This window comes from Nerophis ophidion, linkage group LG04 (genome assembly GCF_033978795.1).
Source record: "Nerophis ophidion isolate RoL-2023_Sa linkage group LG04, RoL_Noph_v1.0, whole genome shotgun sequence".
Lineage (NCBI taxonomy): Eukaryota > Metazoa > Chordata > Actinopteri > Syngnathiformes > Syngnathidae > Nerophis > Nerophis ophidion.
Genome location: NC_084614.1, coordinates 7,988,330 through 8,002,055, shown reverse-complemented (window position 1 = coordinate 8,002,055; position 13,726 = coordinate 7,988,330). Strand labels below are relative to the sequence as shown.

Below are 13,726 nucleotides of genomic sequence, written 5' to 3'. Positions count from 1 at the left end.
CAAAGTAAAGCCGCTGCTCCTCCACATCGAGAGGAGCCAGATGAGGTGGTTTGGGCATCTGGTCAGGATGCCACCCGAACGCCTCCCCAGGGATGTGTTTAGGGCACGTCCAGCCGGTAGGAGGCCACGGAGAAGACCCAGGACACGTTGGGAAGACTATGTCTCCCGGCTGGCCTGGGAACGCCTCGGGATCCCCCGGGAAGAGCTAGACGAAGTGGCTGGAGATAGGGAAGTCTGGGCTTCCCTGCTTAGGCTGCTGCCCCCGCGACCCGACCTTGGATAAGCGGAAGATGATGGATGGATGGAGTTGTATATCCCGTAGCGGGGCACTAATTTTTGTCATAATTGGTGGATAGGTGGCATGTGACCAGTTATGAGGGGACACACTTCTTGTTGTTGTGGAAATGTAGTCTGATAATAAACTCACCGGCTCTCTCGCCTCATTATTTCCACTCCCACAGTTCCTTTCATTTTCCACATAATGCCTTTTTGCATGTCTTCTCACAATCTTTAGCAAGGGGGAAAAAAAATCGACATACTTTTCTGGTGAAATTATTTATTTATGAACAATTTAAAAAATTATAAAATTTCATTACAGAACAATTGAACACCAAAACAATGTTACCGTATGAAAAGTCCCATTAACATTGTAACAGACTACAAGAAAAAGAAAAGATTTAAATCAAGCATAACGTAACGATACAGTAAACAATAAAATGAAGAAACTGTAGTTTGTAATTATCGTTTGGACATATTTTTGGTGAATTGTGCAGTTACACTCTTTTTCTTCTCTGTTTTGGTGGCTTTGTGCGTGCTGTACTTCTCTAAAATACAAACGAGTGAACAAAATATTGCTGTAACCAGAATTGTGTATTACCTACCTTGACCAGAGGTTTAGTGGGTTTTTTGAACTGTGCAGACTCTGTATAAACAAAGTGTTTACTGTCAATGGCTGAATGTGTTCAATGGGAAGAACCTGCAAACTTACCATCGTCAGAGGGCAGGTCATTGGGAATTATCTTGAAGGGGCCCTGGAGCAAAGTGGAAAGCAGACCTAAATCACTTTTACTGCTACAGACAAGGTAATAAAACTTGTTAGGCATGGGGCCGATATTCGGTAAGTCAATTAACAGACGGTTGTGATTTGAACTTCATGAAAAAGACTGAAAATAAGCCAGAGGTCCAGGGTGGGGGGGGGAGAAGCTCTTGGTTTTTCACCAAATGAACATCCACTAATTAGCCCCCAAAAAAAGCAGCATTTAAATAAGTTTTAGTGTTCAAAGAATTGAAAAACCATCAACAGAGTTGACATAAATAAATAGCCCATTCATCCAAATGAATCACTTATGTTCACATCCAAAGGAACCACGTGGGTGAGCCGACACTATTCATTTATTTTAGTTTATTAAAATAAATGAATAGTGGAGACTATTCTTCCTGGGGTCCAGACAAAAAACATCACATGATCACAAAACAAAAGATTACAATACAGCACAACACGATCAAATAATAAAATGTTGTAATACAAAAATAGCAACAACAAAGAACCAAAAAACAAAACAATAACTTCGAGTTTATCTATTAATGTTTAAACCTAAGATAAAAAGAGCAATATAAATATATATATATATTTTTCAAAAATAAAACAAAAAAACAATGGCCTAAAATATACACAGTGTACCAAAGACAAACAATAAGTGACGAAAAAGTGCCATACAACTGTTTTCTACTGCTGGTCCCATAATCAATAAAATAGTCAATAATCAATAAAACCAGTCATGACATGACAATCTAGAATAATCTCTTTCCGCAATACTTCTCCTTTTTGTCTATTCTTATAACCCCACTAGGCTGGTGATTGACACCAGATATTGTGGAAGTTGATTCCATTAAATTACTCCAAACAGTATTAATTTAAATATTCTATACAGTATTCACAACCTTACTAGTGTTCACTTCACAGCCACAGATAGTGGATGGACATTAGCCGCTAGCTAGCTAGCCATGTGTTAAAGCACCTCTTCCTGAGGGTCTTTCAGTGTTATAACTTCACCTTTATCATTACTTCTTACACCAAAATGCGTCCGTTCTCCCTATTCTTTCTACACAGTGTCTGCTTGTAAGTACTCTGTGTGTGTGTGCTGCCCAACATGCTCCTCTGCTTGTAAAACCAGCAATGTCACAATAAATAATAAATAAATTGGAAACCGGTACCATTTCAGAGTATGGTACCGTTTTTGATTCATTAGTACCACAATACTATACTAGTACCGGTACAGGGTACAACCCTAATACATGTACATTGATATATTGCTCATTGTTAAACGTGGGCATGTGAGGGCAACCATAACTGCGATGTGGCCCTCAATAAAAACGATTTTGACACCCCTGGTTTAGTAGCTTTGAGACACTCTACCTGTGTGGTGGTTTTGCTGACGTCTCTTTTCAAACGAGGAGGCAGCTTCACCTCCTCCACATGTTTTTGGTCCTGAAGCTTCTCCAGGCGACCTTGCTCAGCAGACACCCGCACTTGGAAGGTGTGGAAGGTGGTCTGGACCTCACCCAGGGTGAAATGCACGGCCGTGCCTTCGAACCACAGGCTGTCACATTCCCCCTCCTTGAAGCCCGGCGGCTCGTAGTCAGCGGGAGTTACTGAGGGAGGGAAAGCGCGGGGTGATTGGCAGATGTTTGCTCAGCTTAGGGCGTCTGTGGTCTCTCACTGTCATCGTAGTAGTAGAGCTTCATGGTCATGTGGATGTTGTTGGGGAGGGCGTTGAGGTTCTGCATGAGCAGGAAGAGCTTCCGGATGAGCAGCACACAGGCGCTCTTGGTGTCTTCCATGGGGACGTGCACCTCCACACCGTTCTTACTGCGGCTCTACAAGGGTTATTTCACCTCCCAAAAACAACATGCTACCTGCATACACACCTGAGTACGTCCATCTCTGGGCCCTCATCAGTGTACTTGAATTTGAAATTGTAGGACTCGATAATGCACTGCAAAACCGGACAAGAACTGCTTTCAGACTCGTACTGAGCAGGTTAAGGTATGTTCTTTGGCTGCTGACAAAACTTACATTCGGTTCATCCGGAGTGGTGTACACCTAGAATCAGCAACAATACAGTCATTGGCAGCTATTTTCTACTTTCAGCGCCTATTTTAAGGGACTCACTCACCCCAATGAAGACAACTTGGAGCTGTAAGATTCATATGTCACATGAGTTGGGATGCAACACATTTGAATCAAGATGGATGTACTTACATAGTGTTTGTCCAATGCATCGAAACAGCCGATCAACCTGGGAACAAAATATCCAAAACTGTGAAAATGGCATCACCGGTGATGCGTCTTTGCAGCCAGGACTAAATCATTTAGATCACCATTTTACAACTTTGCTGGGTCCCGGGGTGCTGCAGTTCTCACGCAGAACTTTGATGCACAGATCTGGGGGGGGGGGGGGGGGGAGTACAAAGAAGCAAGATTGTTTGACTGTGGAATTGTAACTGTTCGTTTTCAATTTCGGTGGCATTTCAACTTAAGAGTAGGGTTGTACGGTATAGCAGTACTAGTATAGTATTGCGGTACTAATCAATCAAAAACGGTACTATGGCCTGTTTGAAAAGTACCGGTTCCCCATTCTTTTTTTTTTTTTTTTTACAGAAATGAAGTGGTTTTACAAGCAGACGAGCATGTTTGGCAGCGCACACACACAGAGTACTTACAAGCAGACAGTGTGTAGACAAGAAAGGGAAAATGGATGCATTTTGGTGTAAAAAGTCAAGCTAAAGGGGAAGTTATAACACTGCAACACCCTCAGGAAGAGCTGCTTTAAGACATGGCTAGCTAGCTACCAGCTAACGTCCATCCACAGTGTTTTAGCTACATTCCAAACCACTAATCCTGGCCTCCATGGCAACAAATAAAGTATGTTTCATATCCAATCCACTTTATTTGTAAAGCACATTTAAACAACAGAAATATTTCCAAAGTGTTGCACAAAAATATTAAAAACAATACTCAAATATTATCCTTAGCTCCACCAATGACTGAATAAAACAATAAATAAATAAATACAAAACCAATATAAAAATACATTTTGATTAAAAACGATTTTAAAGGGTAAAACCCAATTAAAACAATCAATAGAAATCTAAATTCTAAAAACACTGAGGACCACACAACTCACGTAGTGTTAAAAGCCAAAAAATAAAAGTGGGTATTAAGACGAGACTTAAAACACTCCACTGTGGGAGCAGTTCTAACATGCTCTAACATTCTTACAAGTAGCATTATCTCTGGACTTTATAAAGTCAGGAAATACGTCCCTGGAAACATGAGGACTTTGAATATGACCAATGTATGATCCTGTAACGCCTTGGTATCGGAGAAAAAATAAAAAATTATATATATATATATCCATCCATCCATTTTCTACCGCTTATTCCCTTTTGGAGTCGCGGGGGGCGCTGGCGCCTATCTCAGCTACAATCGGGCGGAAGGCAGTATACACCCTGGACATATATATATATATATATATATGTCATGTTTATTATATGATGGGTAGTTTACTGTAAAGTTAAGTATTTTTATCTAGACAAAAACATGTTTTTAAAGTGTGATAATATACTGTAATATTTGTTGCAATATTGGATACTATCCATCCATCCATCCATTTGCTACCGCTTATTCCCTTTCGGGGTAGCGGGGGGCGCTGGCGCCTATGTCCAGGGTGTACCCCGCCTTCCGCCCGATTGTAGCTGAGATATTGGATACTATTAAAGTTTAAAATGTATGCAATTTCAAGCAGTACATATATTTTTATCTGTCAAAATGAAAAAAAAAAAATCAATTACATTTGTGAGAAAATATGATGAACTTTATTGACACATATCATTTCCAGGTCTTTGCGGGCCAGACCTGGTTGTCTTTTAAAGTGTGTACTGAGGACCAATGTTTTATTTTCAATGTTTTCTATTCTTATAACACAGCACTGTTTTTATTTCCCGAGATTATTATATGTCATTCCTTATCGTACAAACACTAATTATGTCAAGTCTGACTTTGTTGTGGTTCTATGTTTTGTCATACTGTAAGCAGGTGTTGGCATTGAAGAAGTCAGTGCTCACTAGTTTGAAAACAAAAATAACCTTTCCACTACTTTCTCTTTCACTTTCATCAAGAAAATGTTTTATTCGAAAAGTTAAACTTTCATTTTGACAGACTTTATACACCAGATAAAATGATGTCGCGGGCCTTGAGTTTGATGCCCGTGGTGTAGTACGCACAGTAGGGCTACATAAACAGCAAGCTTTATCGTTAATTTATGTTACTTATCAAATTATTAACTATGGTGGAAGAAAGCAATTCATATTGTTTATCCTAAAAAAGAGCAAACAATTATATAAAGACTACATTTATCAACATCATGCATCATTGCAGCACATGTTAATATGAGTGGCCGCTACATCTTTATGTAGCGGCCACTTTTTCAACCACTGTGCCGCGGCACACTAGTGTGCCGTGAGATGTTGTCTGGTGTGCTATGGGAAATTATGCAACTTCACCTAATTGGTCCCAAAAATATTTTTTGCAAATGAATTAATTATAATAATGTGCCGTTGTCTAGTGCCGTGTTTTTCAACCTTTTTTGAGACAAGGCACATTTTTTTCCATTTAAAAATCCAGAGGCACACCACCAGCAGAAAACGTTAAAAAATGAAACTCCACCGGGTCCTCCTCGTGCCTTATTTTGAGTTTCTTGGTGTTTTCCTGTGTGTAGTGCTTTAGTTCTTGTCTTGTGCTGTTATTTTGGTGTTTTCCTGTAGCAGTTTTATGTCTTCCTTTTAGCGCTATTCCCCGCACCTGCTTTGCGTTAGCAAGCAAGGCTATTGAAGTTGTTGCTATTCTTCTTTGTGGGGACATTGTTGCTTGCCATGTCATGCACGGATGTACTTTGTGGACGCCGTCCATCTCTGCTCCACACGCTGCAAGTTTTTGCCGTCGTCCAGCATTCTGTTTCTGTTTACTTTTTAACTAGTTCAGTTTTACTGTCATTTTACATAGCCATCCCTCTGCTTTATTGCCTTTTCCTTTTGTTAATTTTTGGCTTAAGCGTTACATACCTTTTTTTACCTGCACACTGCCTCCCGCATATTGTGATCACCACAAACCATGTTCCCGACATCTACAAAGCAATTAGCTACCGGCTGCCACCTACTGATGTGGAAGAGTATTACACGGTTACGCTGCCGAGCTCTAGACCAGTGTTTTTCAACCTTTTTTGAGACAAGGCACATTTTTTTCCAAAAACGTTAAAAAAAAAAAAAACTCCACCAGGTCCTCCTCGTGCCTTATTTCGAGTTTGTTGGTGTTTCCGGTGTGTAGTGCTTTAGTTCTTGTCTTGTGCTGTTATTTTGGTGTTTTCCTGTAGCAGTTTTATGTCTTCCTATGAGCGCTATTCCCCGCACCTGCTTTGCGTTAGCAAGCAAGGCTATTGAAGTTGTTGCTATTCTTCTTTGTGGGGACATTGTTGCTTGCCATGTCATGCACGGATCTACTTTGTGGACGCCGTCCATCTCTGCTCCACACGCTGCAAGTTTTTGCCGTCGTCCAGCATTCTGTTTCTGTTTACTTTTTAACTAGTTCAGTTTTACTGTCATTTTACATAGCCATCCCTCTGCTTTATTGCCTTTTCCTTTTGTTAATTTTTGGCTTAAGCGTTACATACCTTTTTTTACCTGCACGCTGTGGTCTTCATATTGGAATCAGTTCTACAGCCAAGTTTTACACAGCACGGACACTAAGGAACGGCACAGTATTTGCAGATTATAATTAATCATTTGCAAAAAAAATATTTTTGGGACCAATTAGGTGAAGTTGCATCATTTCCCATGGCACAAAAGACAATATCTAACGGCACACTAGTGTGCACAGTGGTTGAAAAACATTGGTCTAGTGTCTGTGCCGTATAGAACTTGGCATGGTAACCATGTAGTACTTGTCGGAGATGATTTGTCATGATCCCAATACACAGAGCACAGCGGGAGACAGCATGCAGGTAAAAAGGTATGTAACGCTTAAACCAAATATGAACCAAAGGCAAGTCTTGTAGGCAAAAGGCACTGAAACATAGGGATGGCTATGCAAAACGTAAGTAAAACTAAACTGGCTGCAAAGTCGACAAAAACAGAATGCCGGACGACAGCAAAGACTTACAGTGTGTGTCCGTACATGACATGACAATCAACAATGTCCCCACAAAGAAGGATAGCGTCCCCACAACTGAAATAGTCTTGATTGCCAATACAAAGCAGGTCAGGCAATTGCAGCAAAGGAAAACATGAAGCTGCGACAGGAAAACACCAACAAAACAGGAAAGGCCACCAAAATAACAGCGCAAAGCACTACACACAGGAAATAACAAACAAAAAAACAAAAAAAGAGAACCAGGTGGATTTTCATTTTTTAACGCTTCTGCTGCTGGTGTGCCTTCATATTTTTTCAATGAAAAAAAATGTGCCTTGGCTCAAAAAAGGTTGAAAAACACTGATATAGTGCTTTATATCAGTGTGCTTTTTTCAATGAAAAAAAATGTGCCTTGGCTCAAAAAAGGTTGAAAAACACTGATATAGTACTTTATATCAGTGTGCTTTTTTCAATGAAAAAAAAATGTGCCTTGGCTCAAAAAAGGTTGAAAAACACTGATATAGTGCTTTATATCAGTGTGCTTTTTTCAAAGAAAAAAAATGTGCCTTGGCTCTAAAAAGGTTGAAAAACACTGATATAGTGCTTTATATCAGTGTGCTTTTTTCAATGAAAAAAAATGTGCCTTGGCTCAAAAAAGGTTGAAAAACACTGATATAGTACTTTATATCAGTGTGCTTTTTTCAATGAAAAAAAATGTGCCTTGGCTCAAAAAAGGTTGAAAAACACTGATATAGTGCTTTATATCAGTGTGCTTTTTTCAATGAAAAAAAATGTGCCTTGGCTCAAAAAAGGTTGAAAAACACTGATATAGTACTTTATATCAGTGTGCTTTTTTGAATGAAAAAAATGTGCCTTGGCTCAAAAAAGGTTGAAAAACACTGATATAGTGCTTTATATCAGTGTGCTTTTTTCAATGAAAAAAAATGTGCCTTGGCTCGAAAAAGGTTGAAAAACACTGATATAGTGCTTTATATCAGTGTGCTTTTTTCAAAGAAAAAAAATGTGCCTTGGCTCAAAAAAGGTTGAAAAACACTGATATAGTGCTTTATATCAGTGTGCTTTTTTCAATGAAAAAAAATGTGCCTTGGCTCGAAAAAGGTTGAAAAACACTGATATAGTGCTTTATATCAGTGTGCTTTTTTCAATGAAAAAAAATGTGCCTTGGCTCAAAAAAGGTTGAAAAACACTGATATAGTACTTTATATCAGTGTGCTTTTTTCAATGAAAAAAAATGTGCCTTGGCTCAAAAAAGGTTGAAAAACACTGATATAGTGCTTTATATCAGTGTGCTTTTTTCAAAGAAAAAAAATGTGCCTTGGCTCAAAAAAGGTTGAAAAACACTGATATAGTGCTTTATATCAGTGTGCTTTTTTCAATGAAAAAAAATGTGCCTTGGCTCAAAAAAGGTTGAAAAACACTGATATAGTACTTTATATCAGTGTGCTTTTTTGAATGAAAAAAATGTGCCTTGGCTCAAAAAAGGTTGAAAAACACTGATATAGTGCTTTATATCAGTGTGCTTTTTTCAATGAAAAAAAATGTGCCTTGGCTCGAAAAAGGTTGAAAAACACTGATATAGTGCTTTATATCAGTGTGCTTTTTTCAAAGAAAAAAAATGTGCCTTGGCTCAAAAAAGGTTGAAAAACACTGATATAGTGCTTTATATCAGTGTGCTTTTTTCAATGAAAAAAAATGTGCCTTGGCTCGAAAAAGGTTGAAAAACACTGATATAGTGCTTTATATCAGTGTGCTTTTTTCAATGAAAAAAAATGTGCCTTGGCTCAAAAAAGGTTGAAAAACACTGATATAGTACTTTATATCAGTGTGCTTTTTTCAATGAAAAAAAATGTGCCTTGGCTCAAAAAAGGTTGAAAAACACTGATATAGTGCTTTATATCAGTGTGCTTTTTTCAAAGAAAAAAAATGTGCCTTGGCTCAAAAAAGGTTGAAAAACACTGATATAGTGCTTTATATCAGTGTGCTTTTTTCAATGAAAAAAAATGTGCCTTGGCTCAAAAAAGGTTGAAAAACACTGATATAGTACTTTATATCAGTGTGCTTTTTTGAATGAAAAAAATGTGCCTTGGCTCAAAAAAGGTTGAAAAACACTGATACAGTGCTTTATATCAGTGTGCTTTTTTCAATGAAAAAAAATGTGCCTTGGCTCGAAAAAGGTTGAAAAACACTGATATAGTGCTTCATATCAGTGTGCTTTTTTCAAAGAAAAAAAATGTGCCTTGGCTCAAAAAAGGTTGAAAAACACTGATATAGTGCTTTATATCAGTGTGCTTTTTTCAATGAAAAAAAATGTGCCTTGGCTCGAAAAAGGTTGAAAAACACTGATATAGTGCTTTATATCAGTGTGCTTTTTTCAAAGAAAAAAAAATGTGCCTTGGCTCAAAAAAGGTTGAAAAACACTGATATAGTGCTTTATATCAGTGTGCTTTTTTCAATGAAAAAAAATGTGCCTTGGCTCAAAAAAGGTTGAAAAACACTGATATAGTACTTTATATCAGTGTGCTTTTTTCAATGAAAAAAAATGTGCCTTGGCTCAAAAAAGGTTGAAAAACACTGATATAGTGCTTTATATCAGTGTGCTTTTTTCAAAGAAAAAAAATGTGCCTTGGCTCAAAAAAGGTTGAAAAACACTGATATAGTGCTTTATATCAGTGTGCTTTTTTCAATGAAAAAAAATGTGCCTTGGCTCAAAAAAGGTTGAAAAAAACTGATATAGTACTTTATATCAGTGTGCTTTTTTGAATGAAAAAAATGTGCCTTGGCTCAAAAAAGGTTGAAAAACACTGATATAGTGCTTTATATCAGTGTGCTTTTTTCAAAGAAAAAAAATGTGCCTTGGCTCGAAAAAGGTTGAAAAACACTGATATAGTGCTTTATATCAGTGTGCTTTTTTCAATGAAAAAAATGTGCCTTGGCTCAAAAAAGGTTGAAAAACACTGATATAAAGCAGTGTTTTTCAACCGTTTTCGAGCCAAAGCACATTTTTTGCGTTGAAAAAATGCAGAGGCACACCACCAGCAGAAATCTTAAAAAAAAAAAACTAAACTCAGTTGACAATAAAAATGTGTTGCAATTGTTGGATATGACTTTAAAGCATAACCCAGCATGCATCACTATAGCTCTCGTGTTTTAGTGCTAGTCTTGCGCTTCTATTGTGGTGGCTTTTTCTTTTATGGGGGTATTTTCCTGTAGCAGTTTTCATGTCTTCCTTTGAGCGATATTTCCCGCATCCACTTTGTTTTAGCAATCAAGAATATTTCAGTTGTTTTTAACCTTCTTTGTGGGAACATCGTTGATTTTCATGTCATGTTCGGATGTACATTGTGTAGGCCATCTTTGCTCCATAGTAAGTCTTTGCTGTCGTCCAGCATTCCGTTTTTGTTTACTTTGTAGCCGGTTCAGTTTTAGTCTCGTTCTGCATAGCCTTCCCTAAGCTTCAATGCCTTTTCTAAGGGGCACTCACCTTTTGTTTATTTTTGGTTTAAGCATTAGACACCTTTTTACCTGCACACTGCCTCCCGCTGTTTCCGACATCTACATAGCAATTAGCTACCGGCTGCCACCTACTGGTATGGAAAAGTATTACATAGTTACTCTGCCGAGCTCTAGACAGTACAAACACTCAACATCAATACATCATTTGTAGACTATAATTGTCCCGGCAAGAAATCTGCGTTCAAAAGACTCCGGCTTATTAGTGATTCCTAGAGCCCAAAAAAAGTCTGCGGGCTATAGAGCGTTTTCCGTTCGGGCTCCAGTACTCTGGAATGCCCTCCCGGTAACAGTTCGAGATGCCACCTCAGTAGAAGCATTTAAGTCTCACCTTAAAACTCATCTGTATACTCTAGCCTTTAAATAGACTTCCTTTTTAGACCAGTTGATCTGCCGCTTCTTTTCTTTCTCCTATGTCCCCCCCTCCCTTGTGGAGGGGGTCCGGTCCGATGACCATGGATGAAGTACTGGCTGTCCAGAGTCGAGACCCAGGATGGACCGCTCGTCGGGACCCAGGATGGACCGCTCGCCTGTATCGATTGGGGACATCTCTACGCTGCTGATCCGCCTCCGCTTGAGATGGTCTCCTGTGGACAGGACTCTCGCTGCTGTCTTGGATCCGCTTTGAACTGAACTCTCGCGGCTGTGTTGGAGCCACTATGGATTGAACTTTCACAGCATCATGTTAGACCCGCTCGACATCCATTGCTTTCGGTCCCCTAGAGGGGTGGGGGGTTGCCCACGTCTGAGGTCCTCTCCAAGGTTTCTCATAGTCAGCATTGTCACTGGCGTCCCACTGGATGTGAATTCTCCCTGCCCACTGGGTGTGAGTTTTCCTTGCCCTTTTGTGGGTTCTTCCGAGGATGTTGTAGTCGTAATGATTTGTGCAGTCCTTTGAGACATTTGTGATTTGGGGCTATATAAATAAACATTGATTGATTGATTGATAATTACTGGTTTGCAAAAAAATATTTTTAACCCAAATAGGTGAAATTAGATAATCTCCCACGGCACACCAGGGTACACTAATGTGCCGCGGCACAGTGGTTGAAAAACAGTGATATAGAGTACACATATTAATCCTGTATGCAGAATACGTGCCTGAATTACACTTTTGTTTACAATGTGACTTTTCTTTTCTTTCATGTGTGTTTTAATTCTGGCGTTTACCTTCCAAATATCTGGAGCGGTAAGCATCTTCAGGGAAGATGCCCCTGAGGTAAGTGATGGAGGACACGGCCACCGCCATCATCCTCTTGACGAAGACCAGGGAGCCCTCTTTCGTCTTCAGGTCGTTCGGAAACAATCCTGTCCACTTAAAAATGTTAAAAGACACAACTTTTAAAAATTGGTGGGTGACTCTGGCTCCACACAGTCTATACCTCCATCAATTTTCTACCGCTTGTCCCTTTAGGGCAGACCTGGGCAAATTAAGGTCCGTTAAGCTTTTCAATCTGAACCGCCTAACATTCACAAATATATTTTTCTAGATCCTTAACATGGAGAGTGTAGCTGCCATTATGATGCGCAGTGTTGTTTTTAAATGACCGAAAGTCTTGAACTATACTAAATATTTCAATGGTCGGAATCTGCATTTTCGCATGATATACTAGTTAGTATGGTAATATAAGTGACAAGGCACCAAGCAGTGTGGATGGGGAGCGTTTCCACAGAGCCCAGCCAGAAATGTGGGTGTCAGGGACAAACGCGGAAGGAGATTTTTACAACAAAGTTCTGAAGCTTAGTGACCTTTCGCTTTCATATTTCGCTGTGTTTGTTCCATTTTTTGGTTGCTTTTTGCAAGATTGTAAAATATGTCGCCCTGCGATGAGCTGGCGACTTGTCCAGGGTGTACCCCGCCTTCCGCCCGATTGTAGCTGAGATAGGCGCCAGCGCCCCCCGTGACCCCAAAAGGGAATAAGCGGTAGAAAATGGATGGATGGATGGATGTAAAATAAGTGGATGGAGAGGGTGAGTGACAATATTCAGTGTTTTATCCTTCATAGTTAATAGTGTAAATCCCATATTATTTATTGTCAAGTACTTTCAGTAAAAAAAAAAAAAAAAATCCATTCCGTTTTTTAAAGGTGGTCCGTCTTAAAAATTTTAACTTTTATCTAGATGTATATACCAGCCCCAAGACACATTTTTTCCACTAAATTTGGCCCCCCGAGTACAAATAATTGCGCAGGCCTGCTTTAGGGGTAAAAAAAAAATGCGCCATATTAATTTGAACATTTGGAGCGCGAAGTGATCTATCAATGCTAAATGCAAATGCACAAACATTGTACTATTAACTTTAGCTTCAAATAGGATTACAATAATACATAAATATATGTTCAAACCTCGGTTGTTTCCTCTTTGCTTTTTTTAAAGCACATCTTCCCGGTGGCCATCTTCGAAGATAAGATACCTGCTAATGCTAACGAGCTAACAGCTAACCCCCGAGCTATGCTAAAATAAAAATAAAAACACACGGCAAATTACTCAGAAAAGAAATATATTAATTGTCAGATAATGGTTGAAAAAAAAATTCTTCAAATGTCTAACCTACTACCTGAACTTACAAAATGTGTAGTTATTAACACAGCTATCTATGAAGTAATTGCTAATTGTGTTCCCTCTCTTTGTGTCCTATCCTGTGCCACAGTCATAAAGTGGTTCCTAGCCTCTTTTTTTGTTGTTGTTATTATTAAGCTTTAAAAATGTGCAGAATTGTATTATTGATATTTTAAATGGTTAAGTAGAAATATAAATTATTTTTATTTTCATAGTCTAATGCAGTGGTTCTCAAATGGGGGTACTTGAAGGTATGCCAAGGGGTACGTGAGATTTTTTTTAAATATTGTAAAAATAGCAACAATTCAAAAATCCTTTATACATATATTTATGGACATGTTCCATAAATATTGATGTTAAAGATTTCTTTTTTTGTGGAGAAATGTTTAGAATTAAGTTGATGAATCCAGATGGATCTCTATTACAATCCCCAAAGAGGGCACTTTGGGT

At 38.8% G+C, this 13,726-nt stretch overlaps 1 protein-coding gene across 1 annotated transcript; it reads right to left on the bottom strand.

The window, feature by feature from the left end:
• Positions 1–594: 594 nt before the first annotated feature.
• On the bottom strand, positions 595–13,337 carry zte38 (zebrafish testis-expressed 38). Its single transcript, XM_061896485.1, has 12 exons — positions 13,063–13,337; positions 11,888–12,032; positions 3,382–3,445; positions 3,263–3,299; positions 3,177–3,197; positions 3,077–3,103; positions 2,929–2,996; positions 2,721–2,869; positions 2,417–2,652; positions 989–1,031; positions 882–922; positions 595–824 (listed from the first exon to the last, which is right to left on the bottom strand). Exons 1-12 carry the CDS (start codon positions 13,111–13,113, stop codon positions 774–776), a joined length of 933 nt encoding a protein of 310 aa, XP_061752469.1. The 5' UTR covers positions 13,114–13,337; the 3' UTR covers positions 595–773.
• Positions 13,338–13,726: the final 389 nt, after the last annotated feature.